Below are 20,727 nucleotides of genomic sequence, written 5' to 3' on the forward strand. Positions count from 1 at the left end.
CAAATTCATTATTTGTGCTCAGCAGCCAGGCAGTTTTTGCACTTTGCAGTCTCTAGCAGTGCCCAAAGCAGGCAGCACAAATTAACACACCACAGGACACCTGAATGCAGCAGAGACTGAACGTCACTCTGATTGCTGAGCCTCTGCAGAGACTCCAGCTAGGGATGCACAGACTAAACCTTAGCTGCAGAACCTGAAATTAATTAAATCTCAGCTAGGTTCAGTCTTAAACATTCAAACCAAAGCTCTAAAGTTTGGCCAGAACCATCTTAAGCACAAAAGGCAAATCCTCCCGGTAGCCAGAACTTAATCACTGTTTAGGAGATGAACTGATTTGCTTTTGTTTCACAAGAATGTTTGGGAAGTGTTCAAAACCCAGTCAGCTCTGAAAGCTGATACATATTTAACAAACTTAATAGGTCCTGAGGCTGAGCAAACTTCAGCCAAACGGCTTTTGAAATGAAGCTCAGCAGTTCTAAAAATGAATCTGCTGGGAGAGAAGAGTTCAGAGAACCTTATAGGAACCAAATTTCACATTGTCTTAGCTGGCACTGTAACAGATTTCTCTGTAATATATTCAGCATTTCTTGTCATCTCTGTGTAAACTGCTCTGTCTGTTTCTCTAGTTGCAGACTTATTTATTTTTTTAATTCACGACCCAGAGCACATGGCCTGAAATAGATTTTTCATTATTTCAGGAAAGAATTGTGGGGGTTTATCCTGAAATTTGCTCTGTGCATCATCTCTTTTTTTTTTTTTCCCCCTCACTCAATCAAACATCATTTTAAGCTGACTGTGAAAGGCCAACTAAGACATTACCATTTAACATCCTGAGACCGTCACCTGATGTGGCCTGTTTAAGAGCCTGTTCCACTTGTTCTCTTCTCTTGGATTCAAATTCCAGAGCTTCCTGCAATTTTCTCTTTGCCTTCTTCTCTTTCTTCAAGCGTTTTTGAATTGTGGCTGAAATGTAAATAAGTGTAAGAATGAAATATAAGAATGGTTGTCAGGGCACAATTAATAGATGACGGGCACAGCAAAAAATTAGTTTATGTTCAATATTCAAAGGTGCAGCTCTAGCTCAAGACCCCTATGACAATAAAGATGTGACCTGAAATACAAACAATTCTGAGGAAGCTTGTTATTGGTGAAATTCTCTCTCAAGTCAGGAGCCATCAAAGTCTGTGAATGACTTGGAAGTTTTTGGTGACTTAACTGGGATTCAGGAGGGGCACACTGTGCTGTCCTAAAGAGTTAAGTTTTGTTTTACAGAAATACACAGCCCCATCACACTCGGGTGATGTAACATTTCTGGAAACCCACTGCAGTTTAACAGCTTCAGAAGGATTTATTGACTTTGGTGCCTCTAATTGAGACCTGGCACTGCAGACAGCTCCACACACCCAATTTCCATTCAAAAAGCACAGGAAGATAGCACTAGGCACCTACACTTCTGGTCTTATCTAGTTTTATCTTTCTGATTTCATGGATGTAATCCAGAAGTAGCTTTTGGCACATGAAGTGCTGCTCCTTTCCTTCAGATGCAGATCTGAATTTTAAAAAGAATACTAATACTGCCTCCTTTGCAACAGCACAGCGAGAAATTTAGATTTACCAATTTAATTGCCTATTATTATCAAAAGCTTCCAACAGTCATGGTTTTGTCTCAGAAGGCCCCATTTGGGGTATGCTACTGCACCTCAATCTCCTGATGCAAAAAAAAAAAAATAAAAAAATCTAGGATTATTTGCTTCGGATCTTGCACTTGGGGCTGAATTTTTCTCACAGCTCTATTTTGTTGTGCTGAAGTTCTTTACAGGACAAGCTGAGCAGCACTGAAGCTGCAGAAATGTGGACTAGGGAAGTAATGACCAAAATCACCTAAATACCCAAATTAAATCAGTATCCTTTTCACAGTCAGACTGATGATTCTCAACGCTTGGAGGGTAACAGCAGGAACAAAAAGAAATTAAAGCTGTCAAATGAAGAAATTAGGCTGGGAATACCTGGGCAGAGTGATGCTCAGACACCTGAAAGCCACAGAACTGCCCCAGCTTCACTCCTCAGAACCTGCCAAAACTCTCTGGGGCCAGTTGTCCTACAGGTAATAACCCTTCAGTCTGTGCTTACAGAAATGTGTGCTTCCTTGTGGCTTTATGAGATTTACATCTTTCATTACCAGAGCACTGCTGCATTAGAGAGCAGAGTATGAATGTGAGCCCAGCCCTCCCCAGCTGGAAATGCCAAGGGTTACACATTTCAGAGATACCTAAACTCCATTTTCCCCTCACTCACCTCTGCTTTGCAGCTCAGCTGTGAGTTGCCTTTCCAAGCTCTCTCGTAGCTCTCGCTCTCTACAAAGCTCCATCTTTAACTCTTTCTTTTCCTGCTGTATCTGCTTTTCCTGGACTCTTGCATTGTCCACAGCCACTTTCAGCAGGCCCTAAAACACACACGAATTCAAGACCTGAAAACACCATTTTGTATCAGCAGTGAAAATATTCATCCACTTGTTTCTTTTACACCCTCTAGGAAAACAGAGAGATTAGAAGCAGGAACCTACAGACCTTGAGCACAACTGTAGCTAATGTTGGAGTTATATATGAGGAATTTTGTGGCATGGAATCATTCAGCAGCTTTGGCTAATTTGGTTACACACACAGTGTCTGTGTTCACCTCGGTAACTGCAGAGAAAAGCACTGCAGGAATAATGAGAAGGGTGAATTTCAATATATAACCATTATTGCCAATTATTAAGTCAAATATAAAATGTACAAAACCCTTTCATGACTGATAATGCCAGGGAGAGAGGAAATCTAAGCATGACATTTTAAATAAAACATATGAGAAACTGCAGCTACAAAAGAGTTTCTAAAACTTTTTTTTAGGAGTGCAAAAGAAACACGTTATCTATCATGACATAACCTGGCCCTGTAGAGAAGAATTTACCTGAATGTTGGTTAATAGTGTTTCTACTGATGAAAGACCATCAGCAAAAAGAAATGGCGCCGGAAATCCAGGAGGCAAGGCCTGTCCAGCCAGTTGGACTTTATCTAAGGTTGGTTTCATTATTGGAATGGCAATTTGGACCTCTTCTGTAAAGATAGGTTTAAAAGCGACATCAGAAAGCATTGGAAATATAGTGACTGTATATTTCTAGAAACTAGCATTTTGTTTATCTGCAAGTCAAAATAGAAGTGCGTTAGTAAAATCAACATTGTTTCAGTCCTTGGGCAGCTGGGACTGCTGCCAAGGCAAGTTGGCAAAATAATACAGAACAATAATCAATACACTGAGACTATAACACAGCTGTAATGGAGTACAGACTATTATATCTCAAATTCTACAGAATTATACCACAGAATTATAACAGTATTACGCAGTTCATTAAACCTGAATGACCTGTCTTCATTCTATCATGTTTGCCATTCTGTGATGTGCGTTTTTTGTTGCTATAACCTTGGCAAAATTCTAATCAAGGAATGTATCACATCTCTTTACTCCTTTTCCCTTCCCCTTCCCGTGCTCAGCAGTAAATAATCTCCACTGAGTCATCCATCCCCTGTGCCAGCAGTGCTCAGAACTGGAGCATCTCCTACAGAGAGCAAACGGGGGCCTGGCAGCTTCCCCTTCCCTCCTTCCTTCAAATACTGCTCTGGGGATAGATCAGAAATGTGTATCCAGAAAGAAACGATGTTAGAAATTGTTTTTTTTCAAGAATCCATTCAATATGGGGAGGAATCAGTACTATCACCAATGAACTCCCATTTTTTAATAGAATAATTAAAGGATATTTTAGGACAGTAGATGTAGCTCCTTCTCTAGGATCCCTGTGAAAACTTCTTCCCACATATTCATTTTAATTGCTGAAAACTACACTATTAAAATCTAGCTGTCTCTGAAGCCAAACTTTGTACAATTCTTTCACTCTAAAACGCTAAAAAAGTACTTCAGTGCAACATTCCAGTCTGTACATATATATATATATATATATATGTATCTGTATCTCATGATCCTGCATTTGCAGAAATCATGACAAGTGCCTGCCTGTGATCCCTGCCTTGGCCATCAGCTCCTGATGCCAGTGCTCACCCAGACTTTCATCTGTCTCAAGTGCCTTGGTCATATTAAAGCCTCAATTTACAATTAGACCACACCATACTCCAAAAGTCTCATTCTCCCACTCCTGTTTTTAAGGAATAAACAATTTTAAAAGAATCTGATATCTAATTAACCCAGGGTGTCTCCACAGCAGCATTATTTTCTGGTCTAACACACTCCAGGAGCCTCCATCAAGCTGCACTTTTTGCATCCACCTGATAACAATCCAGGAGCATTAGCAGTTCTCAAGTATTCTTTGAAATCTCTGGTTTGGGAGTATTTTGTCTTTGCTCTGTGAGTTCATTAAATGGAAGATCTTCCTAATGATTTTTCAGGACTAATAACAAAAGCCAGTAACCTCTATACATCCTCAGAGACAGCATCTTAGATGGAATTTAAGTGATCCATTTAAAAAATCCCAACTCGGGTAACAAACTCAGACCAGGAAGTTTGTGCTGATTCAGACACACCATTTCTCATATTTAAATAAATCAGCGGCAGAGTTTTGAAAATAACCTGATTAGCTGTCGCACATGATGCTGCACAGAAATAACAGCAAAGCCACGGAGTCACCAAAGACTAAACAGAAGTGGCATTTGAAAAAGAAAGCAACACATGAAGTATGCATAACAAAACTGGAGCTGCTCTAACACCTCTAGAAATCTCGGCTATTTGGAGATGAAAGTAATAACATTAAATTGGCCGAAAGGAAAATTACTATTGACTGTGAAGACAGGTTGCATGGTCTATGGTTTGTAATGCTACTGTACAGCAGATTGAAGTTTCAAAATAGTATTACTCTTCTTTAAAGAGATAGACACAGCTAAATTAGGTGCTGCTTGCTGCAGTGAGGATCAAATGCAAAAAGAATCATATTTCATCAGACCTAGTCAACACCAGGAAAATAAATAGAAATATAAGAGGTATGCAGGCAATGATTCATTTTGATAATCTGGCCCAAGAGAGACACATAGAGACAGCACACAGATCTAAGCTTCTACCAAAAGACAAATAGGACACAGAGGGTGGGAATTGGGATGACAGTGTAGCAGAGGTCACATCGATTTTCAGCAGCAGTTTTCACACAGATGAGATAACCCTGGACTCTATTTGGCCCATTGTTCATATCCTACCTGTCCCAGAAGCAATAAATTTCCAAGTCCCAGAAAAAGGGCAGTAAAGAAGAAGGATTCTACTTATGACTTCTTATGATTAAGTTTTTGTGCTAACCAAACATGCTTTGCAGACCAAGGTCACATTGCATGTTAAAGTCTGTAATAGCTGAAACTAGAAGCAGCATATTATGTTTTAGCTATATGGGTGGAAACTGTCAAACCATTCATCATTTTTTTTTCTGATTGAAATCACACTCTGCAAAGATGAATGATAAATGCATTAGAAATCTATTTCAATCTTGTAATAGGTCTTCACATCTGAACGGTGTCTACATCTTACCCATGCTCTGAATAAGTGCACAGTTAGGCAGAAATTTATTAGCTAGACTCGAGGAATCATAATTGGTAAAACAATTAAAAAAGGCATGTGCAGGAAGCATTTCTTGGGGACTGTATCAAATGCATCTCTTTAATGGAAAAAAAATAATGTTGATTTAAGGATTTTGATTTTAAACACCGCTAAAAATAAAAATGCTAAAAGCTGCATTCACATCTACAATACAACAGAATAAGCAAGAAATAAAGCCAAGGCAGCTACAGTCTGACCAAGGACACAAACAACCTTTCTGATTATTGAAGCAAAGTGGGAACTCCTTTTATCGAGCCTGTTTGTTAAACCTGCCATGCTTTATAAAAGCATTCAGGAATCCATTTAGAGTGCAGTCTTTTTATTTTAATTTCTAGCTGACATCCAGATGAATAGATGAAAGTAAGAATTATACTGCAGAGCAAAGAAATACACAGTAAACACTAACAGTGAATGGAGTATCATCCTGGGAAAGCACACAGAAATCTGCTAGGAAGTTTCTTGCTCTTAATTCAATATGCTGAAGTATTTCATCTTCTGCCTTCTGCCTAAATTGCAGGAACAGGGATTGGCAAATGGAGCATCAACCTCCAGACTGAACACAGCACTGGGAACGTGGGGAACGTGAATTGCTCCCTGCACAGCCCAAACCAACAGGCACTTTTATTTGCCAGCTGGTTTATTTTCTTTCAGAAGGCATGTTTTTAAACCCATCAGTCACAGCCCTGATCCACTTGACGTGCCACATCCCTCTCAAAACAAGGGAGCAATATCAAAGGTACAATTTACACTGGTTAGACCACCAATTTCTTCTCATGCACTTAAAAACTTCATCTACCTGGAGCTGGATGAGCATTATTCACCTCCAACAGCTCACAGAATATAACTCATGCATCAAGTAAATATGTGGCATATGGAGGAGAGAGAAACAATTGATACAGGATTTGTAGTTATTAACCTGTTAGTTACTAACCAAGACATTTGATCTCAGAAACCCTTCAGGCAGGGATAAAAGAATGGTTTTGGACATAGATGGTAGCTGGGTCACTCCTTTTCCTTGCCTGTGGCATAAAATTCAGAAACCCAAGGACTGAAGGGGTTTATTACAAATATAATTCTTTGAGTTTCATACCTGAGTGGTGGGGATTACATTTAATGGCCCATAGTTACAGAACAGCCTGGATACTCTAATGGACCTCTTTGACTTTTAAATAAAATAAAGCAGAGGATCTGCAACATCAGCTGGGTTGTCTGACTCATCTCTAAAGTAAAATATGTATTTGAAATACCATTATTTGCCCAAAGACCTGATAGAACCATCCAAATTGATGTATCTTCATGGTGGCAAGAGGTCCCCTGACTTCCAGCCCTGCATCTATTCACAGGGATAGGAAGTGTCCAAATATGGGTATTTTAATACAATTAGGGCTAAAATAGTAATTTTTGACTGCAAAATCAGTTTCATTAAAGATACTTCTTATTTGAATTTTAAATCGTGGCAACTTCTGTATTGCTTAACTTGAAGCCAGGTTGGTTTTTTTACTTTTACAGTAAAAGTATGAAAACCTGTAATGTGAAGCACTGTTTGTATCAAGTATTTTGTATTTCTAATTCCACAAGGACAGGGTTTATCTGTCTTCCATTTCAAAATCCTTCATAACCCTCTACCCTTTTTCCCCCTCACTCACTGCTGCTCTGCCAGAGCTGAGACTCCTGATCATCAGTGAGAAAAGAGAGAAAAGAGATGTCTCCTGTAAACCAGGCACCAGTCAGAAATGCAGTGCTTTAACCTTGTGATTCGGGTGCCAAATTTAAAGTCACTGCTGTTTTTCTTAATTACAGCCCCTGAATGAATGGGGTCAATGAATGCAATTGAGGAGCAGCTGATTAATCCAGTGCAGTACCTTTAAATCAGATTTCATTTCGTTTTCCAGAGACTGATACAAGTGCAGTTCACTACTGAGCTTTGCCAGGAGAAAACTTCCCTTTGACAACAGCATCTAATAATTAAATACACATTTCCTACACATTCCCATGCTGCCTTACAAGCTTCTAGAAACAACCAGAGAACAGTACCATCAACTCTGCTCCCCTTACCTGTGTCCAAGGGTTCTCACCTGTGCGCTCTGAAATCAATTTTGACCTGAACAAGAGTTTAACAAAACTTTTTCACTGTTTTCAACACAGCAGGAACATGCAGGTCATAGAACCATGGAATTGTTGAGGTTGGGAAAGAGCTCTAAGATCATGATGGAGTCCAGCATGGCCAGGGCCACCACTGACCATGTCCCCAAGGGCCACATGCACATGGCTTTTGAATCCCTGTAGGGATGGGGACTCCACTGCCCTGGGCAGCTCTGCCAGGGCTGCACAACCCTTTCCATGGAGGAATTGTCCAAATATCCAACCTGACCTCCCCTGGCCCAGCCTGAGGCCGTTCCCTCTCCTCCTGTCCCTGCTCCCTGGGACCCCCCTGGCTGTCCCCTCCTGTCAGGGAGTTGTGCAGAGCCACAAGGTCCCCCCTGATCCCCCTTTTCTCCAGGCTGAGCCCCTTCCCAGCTCCCTCAGCCCCTCCTGGTTCTCCAGCCCTTTCCCAGCTCCGTTCCCTTCCCTGGACTCGCTCCAGCCCCTCCTTGTCCCTCTTGTCCTGAGGGTCCCAGAGCTGCCCCCAGCACTGGGGGTGTCCCTGCCCTCCCTCATCCCCCTGGACACCATTCCTGACCTCAGCAATGTCGAGGCTGTGTCCTCCCAAGGGACATCACGGAGCTGCCACTTGGGGCTCGAGCAAGATGAGAAAGCAGAGAAATGAAAATTTCACTAGAAAAGGCTGGAATCACAGTTTACAAATTGCCTTTATCTGTGCACTCTTTATCAAGAGGTGCATAATTATACAGCTTTGACATTTTCATCAGTGTACTCTCATTAATAACACAGAAAATTATATCTATTTATAACTTCAACGTATTTACAATATACTCTGACGTTCACGTGACACTGGCAGTAAAAACACCTGAAAATATTTTATTCATTCAAGCCTTAAAAACAAAGACCCGAGTTAGACGAGATACTTGGTTTGCAATAATAATAAAAAATGAAACTGAAAAGTGCCCCAATTCACTGGCTCAACATCAAAACTAAAGTTTCACTGTGTAACTTCAGTAAACAGTTCAGCATGTACAGATTAACAAAACCAAATGTAACTGATGTCATCTTATTAAATTCTGTTCATTAAGGAGAAGCCTAAGTACTCCCACTAAGGCTTCTAATACATATATAAAAAGCCTTCAAAATGCTATTTTTTATATTCGGAATTATTTACAATTTCTAGTTTTTCCATGGTATTATTATCCCTGGTTTCTCCTACAAGCTGCTCCTCAGGCAGGTTTTGGTAATATGGATTCTAAAATATTTATAAAGTTGCTCTGTGCTTTAAAATGCTTCTTAATCTAGAGAGAAGCTTAAAAACTATTGATCTGCATTTTCCATATGGCAATTTAAAGTAACTATTTTGTTCAGGCAATGATAGTATCTTGTCACTCCTCATCACGATGAGGAGGATTATTTCTACTGACAACAGAGAGAAGGCAAAATGTGAACTATTCAATAAAAGTTTAGTAGCAAAATTACTATGGCAGGGAAGAAAGGGGGAAAATGAAACAAAATAAACAAAATCCTCCTTATGGTCATTATCAGGAGGTTGTAACATTTTTCTCAGCTAACTCTCCTATTAACATTCACAAAGGTTTTTTTTCATGGTGATTTTTAAGCATCGCTGTAGTCTGACTATTCCTCTACTGAGATTTTAAAGTGTCAGATGAGGATGGGTAGGAGGAATTTGCCAAGAAGAAAAAAAAAAAAAAAAAGATTCTTCAATTTTCTTCGCAGATTCAGCTTTTCCCTATTAATGTTGAGATAATTTCTTCAACTATTTTGTTGCAAATATTTATGACTCCATATGGAACAACAGATGTTGAAGAGAAGGGATAGCAGAAAAGACTTCATTTTCAGCAATTACCCTGCTACTTGTTGTCATACTGTAGGTGTTCTTAGTGCATCTATTTTACATACCACCCTGTCCTTTCACACACTGCAAAAATGTCAGTTTGGATAATTAATGTAATAACTGCAGTCCAAATCATTTCCACAAGGAAAAAAAAATTATAAATAGGACAACAGGAGGAAGAAATCAAGAAGGCAGGGGGAAGAGAGGAATTGCTTTAGCAGTTCTTCTGGAATATCTGATCAGGAATCAGTTTGCAAAGCTGCATTAGGTCCCTAATACAAAATCTCTCCCTTTGGGACAGATTCCAGTGACTGTCACCAAGAAGAGAAATCATACCAAGAAACAGGAAAACAAAGCAGGAAACAGGATAATCCTGGAGAATCATATACAGTCAACACCACTGAGAAATTACAGTTATCTATTGATTTATGCTAACATAGCAATTATGGCACACAAGATACTTAACCTCTTAATATATTTTAAAATAGTATCAAGCTAATATCAATATTATTACTGTTGAGTTCAATTTCTTAAAGTACATGTATAGTCAGCAGTTAAGCCTTTCAAATATTTTAAACAGGAGGAATACTCCATTTCCTGGATATTCCTGGGTAATTATTCTTGCTTTATTAAGGTTTATTTTACAGCTGTGTAAAACAGGTTATAAAGGACAATTCTGCTATTATGTCCTCCCCTGCTTAGGCTTAATAAATATTATATTCCACACCATCCATTAAAGCCAAGCAGTGGAGAAAATAGGAGTGGTAGTAATCTCCTCCACAGATGTAAAATACCTTTAATAAAATAAGGGTGTATAACAGTCAGGAACAAATTACTGAGGTCTGCTTTAATAAAATAGTACCCTTAAAGCAGTATTACTCTTAAGGCACTGACATTCCCACTGGTGATGCAGTGTATCCTTTCAAAGCACTGCAGCTTGTTAAAATGGCAAGATATCTTTTTGCAATAGAGTGTTTGTGTCCAGGCAGATACAAGGTTTGTATAGAATGCATCCAGGGAGCCATAAAACTGGTGGGAAACATATTTCTCCGTGGTATTTTAGTACTTCGAAAAATTCAATCACTGGGAAAAAATGTTTTGCTGTAAACATCTGAAGAGCATTATAAAAGCAATGGCTTCCCACAGCACCTGCTTAAATAATTTTAAGAGGGAGGGAGTACGTCTTTGCTCGTCTTCTAAAACTTGTAGAAAGCTTCTCCTATTAATTTCCCAGGTGCTGTCAGGCCAGGGCACTTTTAATCAGAAATAATTATGAGTGCAATTGGGGAATGTTCACCAGCAGGAATTTTTGCACTGCAGAAATAAGACAACTTTCAAAACTGATCGTTAGGAGAAACATGATTAACGGGGAAATAGACCCAGAGAGATGAGCACCTGAGAGGTTTGGTTCTGAATGAATGATGAATTCCTCAGATGTCAATAAAGGACTCTGCTTATATATCCCAGTGTTTGAATTCAGTTCAGTTACACATTGATTTTATAAACCCTGATTAAGCATGAGAAATCCATCCCTTTTTAGTTCACCTGTTTTAATTCTGACTTTTCCCCCGAAACCTTTAACCTTGCCCCAGCTCCTGATCCATGCCACAAAACCCTGAGCACATCCCTGATCCCTCCTGTGAGCCCATCTGCACTCCCAGTGCCACCAGTTAGACACTGCCAGTATCTCCTGCAGGACCCCAGCTCACACAGCCAACCCTCTGCTGGGCTAAGAAACAGCCAGAACTTGCTTTATTTATCTCTGTGCTCCTCCCTTGATGAGCCAGGAGGGCAAGGAGGAGCCCCTGTGGCAGAAAGGCAGCCCTGGGGTGGGGATGTGACACTGCAGTGACAGAGTGACCAAACTCACAGATATTCCAGCAGCAATCCGTGTGGAGCTGCCTGGCCATGGCAACTCCTCACCACCAAATAATTACACGATGCTCTGGGGAAAAAGACAAGTTTTCCTAGCACACAGCCAATCTATCAACAGGAAAACCTTTTCCTGACCCAAATGGCAGCTGTGATCAGGGTATAAATGGGAGCTAAGCACCAGGTACTGCACATCCACTCCTCTGCAGACTAATAACTGGGAAGTGCTGCTGTCACTTGTCCTGAGCGCTTTTAAAGGGTCAAACAGTGGGGAAAGGAAAGGAAGAGGAGAACTTTCTGCAGAAGGCAGCAGCTATGTGACACTGATCTGCTGTGTTCCTGCCCCAGAGGAGCCCCAGCTGCTGGGGAGGTGGATGTGCTGTGCTCAATTCTGCAGTGACCACCTCCTTCTCAGTGACCCCATAACATAACAAACATCACTTGCAAAAACAAGTGTGAACTATTTCAGCAATTCCAATGCTTCCCTCTGGTTACCAGTACAGTGCAGATTACAGCTCCCAGCACCTCTCAGCAGTTTCCCTCTACTCCTCTTTCCCCAAGCACCCTGTGCCATCAACGTGGAACAGCAAAATTCATAAAGCCAAGCTCTATTACAGAGTGCACATGGCAGAGTGTGACAGTAGAGCCCTGATGTTTGGGTTAATTGCATTAAACACCTGCTGAAGGCAAGACACAAAAGCTGGAGAACTGAGCAACGAGGATTTTTTCCCCCCTCACAGCCACGTGTAGGTACAATCCCATTTTTTGGTGGTTTGGCGTTGCAAACCCATCACTAGGAAAACTTTAAGAACTTCATGAACGTTTTGCTAAAAATCATTGTAATTTATACAGTAGGCTAAGACAAAAAATGCCAGTGGTGTCATAATTACTAAATAAAACCTGCTAAACATATTTTTGGATAAACCCTTGGAGTTACATGTTTCTCAACTAAAACAAAATATAAAGCAAAACAAACTACACAGGATGCCAGACCTCTGGTGCATTCACAGGTTTCAAACCAGCCTTGGATTTGGCTGGTGGCTGAAAAATCCAACTTTATGGACCTGCCACTTTCTGTGGCTTCTGGATTTGGCAGCTGATGCCTGGGGAGATGGTGAGGGGCCACAGAGAGCAGAGCTCTGCCAAGGAAATGTGGAGGGGAGGAAAACAGCACCTTCTTAAGCACCCTCCCACTGGTGAAAAAACAGCCGTGACCAAAATCCAAAGTAGCTTGAACATAGTTTAAAAAAGGGGGGTAACTAAAAAGTATCAAACAACTGTCCACGTTTTTCTTCCAAAGGACAGCAATGAGGCTCTGCAGTCCATCAGTCCTTTAGGGACACTCCCAGCAGACCAGCCAGGAGCAAGAACTTACAGCTCTAAGCCACATTATAAACTCTAGAAGCATAAAACCCTTTCCAAATGTTTAGGTTTTGATTACTGCTCCTGTGACGTACAGCTTTTAGCAAGCCAAGCATTTTCCTTTCCCAACTGCCTCACTCTCTTTGCAGGGCACATTATATTTTCACTTTGGCTTATTCTACCTCCTCGCTTTGAAACCCTGCATTACTTGAGAGAGTGGCTGACATCCCCATTCATGATAGTGCACAAAATGAAGCTTAATGAATCCCCAAAGCAATGTACTTCACGTGCTAAAATCAATGTACATTGCCTGCTACAGTATCTCCCTGTGAAATGGAGGCATTTGCTCAGAAATTTCTATCTCAACAGGGTCTTTTTTCTTTTTGTAGCGTTTAACTGCCTTTTGTCTGCTCTTGTCTCCCTCCAGTGTTGCTCAGATGGCAATCTTTTATTCCTTGTGCAAACTCATTTGGAAAATGCTGGATGGGCTACAGCTGTGTACTGCAATGTAAGGTCTAATCCATGTCAAGCAGTGCTTTATACACACTGAATAAACACAATGAAGCAATGTTTTAATTGATTATTAAAAAGGCAGGGTTCTGGGCTGAAAGCAGTATTTAAAATCAGATTTAATCAGCTAGTTTTGTACAATTCTGAAAGGTGGTGATGCTGTACATGCTGCCACTCGAGCCCTGGGGTTCTCACAGGGGTGACTGCAAGCCCAGGGCCAGAGGCTGGGGATGAAGCTGTTTCTGGGTGGTTTGTGCAAATTTCCAAGGCTGTGGCCCATGAAAAACAAGCAGTGGATCAAAATATCAATGAGCACAAACCTTACCTGAGAAGGTGTTTTCCCACTTATCATCCAGGAAAATAAAATCCACATTTTTCCAGAGTCAGTCCAGGGTATGGGGGAACCTTTGCAGCTCAGTCTCAAACAGTAAAATCTGCTCTGGCTTTTGGGATGCAGAGTCTGGATTTACACTCTCTAATAGTAAACACTGACTTCAAATCAACCTGCACTGCATCTGACAAAGGTGTCCCAGTTGGACGTGAAGTCTGGAGCCATAAAAAGTCTCTTGATGTGATTTGTTTAAACCAAAAATTATTAGACAGTGCAACTGACTTATTTTTGAACTCAGAAATAGTAATACAGTAGCAATGAAAGATAAATAATTGGTAATCAAAATAATCATGTATCCAAAAAAAGTGCCTCTGACCCTCCACAGGACACTACACCTGGGGAACCACAGATTTTCAGAAGGATTTTTTGAAAGTTTGGGCAATGGTGAGTCTGAAATGAAATCCAAAATCCAAATTCTTCTTTATTCCAATAAACGTTCTCCACTGACTGTACTTCTCCGTGGCACCCCAGGAATCTGAGTGAAAAAGGCATTGTAAAGCAACTAAGTTTCTCCTTTCTCCTGAAATTTAGGTAGGAAAAAATGGTAATGTCTATTAGGTGGCAGCATGAAAAATCTTCATTAGCTTGAAGTACTTTAGCTTGAATTATCAATCAAATGAGAAATAAGCAGAGAGCAGCTGAGAATGGCAAACTGCTATAATTACAAATGATGCCTTGTGCATGACTGTGTCTCAAGAATTGTTACAGAATGCTGTGCAAAAATCCCAATATTTATATCCACAGTCCAAAATAATGTGGTCCATTACAATGATGGACTTTGGAGCAGAAATATAATTTTTTACGTTTCACATTGTTTCTGTTCTCGACACTGAATCTATATTTTGTTTTATTTTTTAAAAAGGATGAATTTGCCTTAGAGAACTGACAGCTTATATGAATATTTCAGTTTTGCCTGCAAGTAACAGGAAAAAACACATGGCATAAAACTCAAGCCCCAAGTTCCACAGAATGCCTACTGAGAATAAATTTTATGTTTATTTGTATTTCATTTTCCTTGAACAACTGCCTTTCCCTTGGGTATTTATTAAAAGCATAAAAAGAATGAGCTAAATTCACTTCTCAATAACATCCATTCAGCATTGTTGGAGCTTGCAAAATTGCACTAGACCAGCCAAGGGGAAAATTTCACTCACTGTTTAGTAAATATATATAATTTTTTTTTTTCTGGTTGAGAAGATGTATTGTTTAATCTTTAAATTCTCTGCCTGGCCCTGCTTATCAAAGGAGAAAAAGCAGCTGTTTGGTTATAAATTTGTGACCTCACACAGGAATAATGTGATGTATGTGCTGGGCTGTGGCTGCTCAGGGCAGTGCTGCACCACACAATTCCCAGTGATGTGCTGAGGATTCCAGCACAGCTCCCATCCACTCCACTGCACAAAGCAAGAGTTACCTTTTCTTCTGTAATATCTGCCTGAAGATTCCCATAAATGATCCTATCTGACCTGCATTCCAAACCCCTCCGATTGCAACAGCATTAGGAGGGGAATGGTGTCAGGTGAGTTTGGCCACTGGGAGGGTGGCAGGGCTGGAGCAGCATTTCCACACTGCACGGCACACACATCCACTCGTGGACATGGGATCAGGGAAAAACACAAAAAACAACAGAACAGAAGGTGCTGGCTGGGCTGTGACCAACACAGAGCTGGGTTCATGATGCAGCCAAAGTGTCCCCAGGTGTCCCTCCCACCTCCTGCCCACCAGGTGAGCTGGGCTGCCCAGGGCTGCTTCTCACCTGCAGCTGCAGGTGTCTTAAAGATGACCTGATCCCATGAACCCCAATTCCCACGGCACAAGATCACTTCTCCCACCATCAGTGTGGGTTTTGTACAGTTTGATCTTGTCTTTCTTAGCCAGACCTTGCAGGAAAGGTCATTAAGTCACAGAAAATGTGACTCCTAAACAGAGCACAAGAGCAGGGTTAGTGCTTCCCATCCATGCTACCCACCAAATTACAGTTTATAGCTTTGTGAGTAGAAAAAAATGATGTCTTTAAGCCCGAAGCCAATGTTTTCAGGAGTCTCATGGACTGTCTTTAGTGCAGCACAAGAACCCCCCCCCAAATCCAGCAGTAATGTGACCATTGCCCTTGGCAGCACCATTAAACTGGGCAGTGAACTACTTCAAATAGCTGCGAGTGTTAAACATTAGTTCTGCCTTAAGTAGGTTGATTTTAACAGTCAAATGTGCACTGCAGTCTATGTGAACATTAAAAGCACCTTTCAAACTTAATTTTACAGAAATGTTAACGACCAGAACAAACTACTGAAGGCAAAGAAGAAAAGTAATTATTTCAACAGATGAAAGGAAACAGTAAATTAACACTCTTGTTTTAAAAGGGGGCTCAGTAACTTATCTGCTTTAAGGAAATACCATTAACTGGAGGTACCATGGATATTTCACTTAATATGTTTATGGTTTGGGCTTTCTTTTCTCTTCTGACCTTTAAAAATGAGGTCTGAGGCGAAAGGAGAGCTGTAAATCTTAAACTGAAATACAACAAGTTCCAGAAACTGCTTTATCAAAATCATAGCAAGGGAATCGGTTCCTAAATATCAACATTACGTGTCATGTACACACACATCAAAGCCATCAACAGCAACAACCTTTATGGCCACATAAATTCTAAGAAAGCAAGAAGACAGAACCAGAATGACTCAGAAATATTCCTAACGTACCACCAGTGCCTACGTACACAAAAAAAAAAAAAAAAAAAAAAAATAGGGACAGCTAAACTAATCCTATTATTACAATAAAAAATATCCAGGGAGAAATTTGTCATAGTTTAGAAAATGTTAAACTGTTTGTTATAAATACAAAACACAACAGTTTTTGTGCATGAGCTGTTATTCGGTGCAATTTTGAAAACTGTTTAAAAACAGTCACTGGCTTGTAAGCAAGATTTTCTTACCATATGTGTTGCAATATGGAAGCAGATTGTGGACATTTCCAAAGGAATTTCATATATGTATTTTAAAAATGCTTACAGCAAAATTTAGGTGATCATTAGGGTTTTTTTTTGTGGACATGCGTTTTCTACACAAAAAAAAAAAAAACCAAAAAAAACCCCAAACTGATTTAAATGTGGGGATTGAAAAGAATTTATTCTGCATAATCAACACAGCTATAGATGCTTTTCATTCTGAAATCACTCACTCGCAGAGCTCAAATGATGAAATGGTTAATTATGCTCGTGACTTCCACATGTCCACTTTGAAAATAAAGTCAAATTCAGGGTTTCTTCAGCAAAGCTGCATTGCTGATTCAAGTGGCTTTAATCTGGGCTTTTAATTAATAATTTTTTTTCATGAAGGATACTTTAGTAAAGATATTACATTGTAGTGCACATGTATCAATCTGCAAGTGTTTATGCAGATTTCTAGGGATGCTAAATGCTAAATACACACACACTCATACAGGACATCCATGACCTAGGAGGTAAGGAAAGAACTGCACACAGAATTTAGCAATCCCGAAGTAAATTGAGAACCAGAAGGTCAGGAAAAAACTGATGGTGTAGTCTCAGCAAACACTGGCTTTGACTGGAAAGCCAATTTAAGTAGTTCCCACGCCCCACAGCACAGCTCAGCAGCCCCTTCTGTGAAAATCTTTTGGATTCCTATTTTTAAACTGCATCATATAAAGAGTCTCTTCACTAACACCTCTGGATGATGCAGGATTATTATTTTGGGGAGACATTTTCTTGCTGAAGGTATTCTGATGTGGGAATAGGCACAATCTGGTTCATTCTTGCACATTATTTAAATCGTGGCAGTTAATGTCACGTCAGATAAAAATAGGAGTGAGAGTTGTTGAAGGCCCTTTATTTTTTGAACAAGCAAAGTGTACTATTTTGTCTGATTTAAAGAAGAAATTGAGGAATGTGTGGAAAAGTACCCATGACTTTCTGGCATGAAAGAACTCTACTCCACAAATCAACTCTCCCTTTAACAGTCTCATTTGAGGGTATTAAAGGGGGTAATTGAAGAAACAACAGCTGCAGACAACCCTTCAAGAGAGAACTGCAAGTTAGAAAACCTTTAACCTGTGTTATCAGACCCACCCAGACTCTGTCAGATCCACTCCCCAGCCCAAGCTCAGCCTGCCACTCCTGCATCCATCACCCTGTGCTGGATTGATCATGATTTGGTATTGAGATGTGATAAATACCAGCACGTTCAAGCCTTCAGACAGCAGCTCCTGAAATGCACGGTGACAGTGCTGTTGCTATAAACATATCTGCACCAATTACCAGGGTGAGAAGAATTTGTGAGCCAGCAGTCTAAAATCATAAGTTTTAGCTGCACACAGCAAGGTATACACTTATTTAAAAATAAATGTGAAATTCAGTCTTCCACAAAAGCAGCAGTGTCATGAGAAAACTCGGGCTTTAAGTTTTGTAAACGCTGCGTTTTCAATATTAGAGTGTCAGTCTTCATCCACTCTCTGACAAGGCTGTCAATCAAACAGCAATCTAGTTTTGTAAGACTTTAACCAAAGATCAAAGCAATGATACTGCTGAGTTCACATTACCTTCCCAGAGATAACTACCTGAGCACTTTCGCAGCACTGCATCGATATTAACTTTGCACTGTTCCTTCCAAGCAAATAAAACAGGACAAAGTTTGACAGCCCTGCTGGCTTCTGCTCTCAGCCCTGATCCGAGCTGAGTCCCAGTGCCATTCCCTCTATCCCTTGTAACTCCTCCTGGATATTGAAGGTGAGCAGTGCAGGACTTGAGTTCAGTTACACTTTCATCAATTAAAAGAAAATGAAATGTGCTGTCTGTCTCCTCTGAGGAACACATCAAATGTCTTTTCCTCAATAACAATAGTTGGGCAATAAAAAGATGAGTGAGCAAAACGTGGTATATCATCGTTTTGCCTTTGACTCCAGCCCAATGGCAAATGAAAGGCATCCAAAATCAATTTCCAGAAGCTAATAAATTCAGTATGTGAAAGCAGTGAAAATAAAACTTTTGCAGCCTCATCATCAAGCTGATTTGTAAGCAAAGCTGGGCCCAATTCCTGCACCCTATGGCACCCATATTTTCAGTTTCATGCAGGTAATATACCATTTCTACACACTTTCTATTCCGAGGCTAAACAGAGAGATACATACACATACATCTTCTTTCCACAAACATATGTCCTGGTAATATCATAATAAAAATCTGAATGTGCTGTGCCCAGGAAATCGTGTTGATCCCTATCAGTTACTTCCTCCAGTAACAGTGCAGGGAAGGTGAAGGCAAATGCTGCTCCAAGGGCAGAATCTGAGCACAGATGCTTCTATATAGGCTATATATAAATATATATATATTAAAAAAAAAAATATATATATGCCATATATATATGCTTCTATATATGCTATATATATATACATGTGTGTGTATCTATATATAGCTATATGCCATATATATACATGCTTCTATATTTGCTATATATATATATATATATATATACACATGTGTGTGTATCTATATATAGCTATATGCCATATATATACATGCTTCTATATATGCTATATGCTTCATACATGAAACTAGGCAGTTCCATGTATAGAGAGCTGAGATTTTCCTCTTCAGATGAGAAGGAATATTAGGGAATCAAGCAGAGCTGCTTCCCACAGCTCCACAGGAATTCCAGGACAGGCCCCTTTATGGCAGCATGGGCAGGGGTTGTGGGGGTTTATATTTCCTTGTTAACTCCAGCACTTGCCAGACCATGCCCAGCTAAAGGTAAGATTCCACAGGGAATATTGTGTGACCATAATCACAATTTTAAATTCTCCCTGAGCAGGGCTGAATACCTGCAGAGCATGGCTTTGGGTCTCACACTGCTGAGAGTTTCCACTCACCCCAACTAGTTCTTCTATGTGATAGACTATGGATATTTGAAAATCTAAACCAACAGCAGTATTACACAGGGTCAATTACACTTACCTAACGCACTGAAAAGTCATTAAAAGTGTTAAAACTTTCTTGATGTGGTGCTTACTTAAAAAGAGTAAATAAAGTAGGAAAAAAAATTAAAACATCAAAACTAAAAACGTTTCTGACCCTGAAGGTTTCTTTGTCAATATATGGATTTGTTTCCTACAGAAAAAAAAAAAAAACAAACAAAAACCCACAAAAACAAACCCAAAACAAAAAGAGAAAAAAAACCTGAAGGGAGACAAGTAGGCAGGCAAGCTGGGTGCTGGAGAGAGCTTGAATTGGCAGTGGAAAATGTGGCTGGGGATGTAGCTGAAGAATGATGGTGTATGTGGACTGAGGACATGTGCGAGGTTTGGAAAACAGCAGGTGGAGGAAACTGTGGAACAGAATTATATTTAAAGGGGAGAAGTTAGAACTAGGTGAGAACAGTAAAGGAATCACACTCAGAGTGTAAAATATTGCTTTGTCACTTAGTTCATGCTGCGAACATGTCCAGGTTTTTTCTTCCAAGTCACCAGCAATGGGAAATGCTGTTCTATCTTACTCCATTTCTCACCAGGGCACCGTTCTCCTCAGATGCTGGCAGCTTTTGGGAGCCTAGGCTGTTATTACAGGACCTGGGACAACTATTTCCTCACACTGCAAGAAACACTCTGCTGAGGGTTTTTTCTGTTAGAAATAGCAGATCATGTTTCCTCTTTCTTTACTCCAGGATTATAGTGAGCAGTTGGGAACGAGTGACTATGAAACCCAACTCAAATCTGGGTAACACTATAAAACCTTCTTTCTTTGTTGTATTTACTTTACCTGTTCACCTCCCATGTTTACAAGCAAGAAATAATGATTTTTTAGTCTCAAACACTGGTTCTCCAGCTGCAGAGTCTGAGCCCTCCACACTTCCAGCTTTCTAAAACACGACTATTACAAAGCAGAAAATCTGGGATTTTGTGTTGCTGGTATTTCTGCAGTCGTGAATAAGCTCAGGATTATCTTTCCAATCTCCTGCAGATAGAGCAGGTTAGGAAATGTGAATGCAAAAGTGAAGCC

The 20,727-nt window shown here is 40.1% G+C and overlaps 1 protein-coding gene across 4 annotated transcripts in view; it reads right to left on the reverse strand.

The window, feature by feature from the left end:
- Positions 1-20,727, reverse strand: part of DACH2 (dachshund family transcription factor 2) — a 245,161-nt gene that overhangs the window by 11,179 nt on the left and 213,255 nt on the right. For 2 of the 4 annotated variants that reach the window (XM_088173069.1, XM_088173068.1), the window contains exons 8-10: positions 2,950-3,095; positions 2,296-2,443; positions 844-963 (exon numbers count right to left, since the gene is read on the reverse strand). In XM_088173069.1, coding sequence (XP_088029195.1) covers positions 844-963; positions 2,296-2,443; positions 2,950-3,095 — 414 coding nt within the window. Of the gene's footprint in view, positions 1-819; positions 964-2,295; positions 2,444-2,949; positions 3,096-20,727 lie in introns of all 4 variants that reach the window. The other 2 variants (XM_014888323.2, XM_088173066.1) reach the window with 1 other exon arrangement.

This window comes from Sturnus vulgaris, chromosome 14 (genome assembly GCF_052056855.1).
Source record: "Sturnus vulgaris isolate bStuVul1 chromosome 14, bStuVul1.hap1, whole genome shotgun sequence".
Taxonomy (NCBI): Eukaryota; Metazoa; Chordata; class Aves; order Passeriformes; family Sturnidae; genus Sturnus; species Sturnus vulgaris.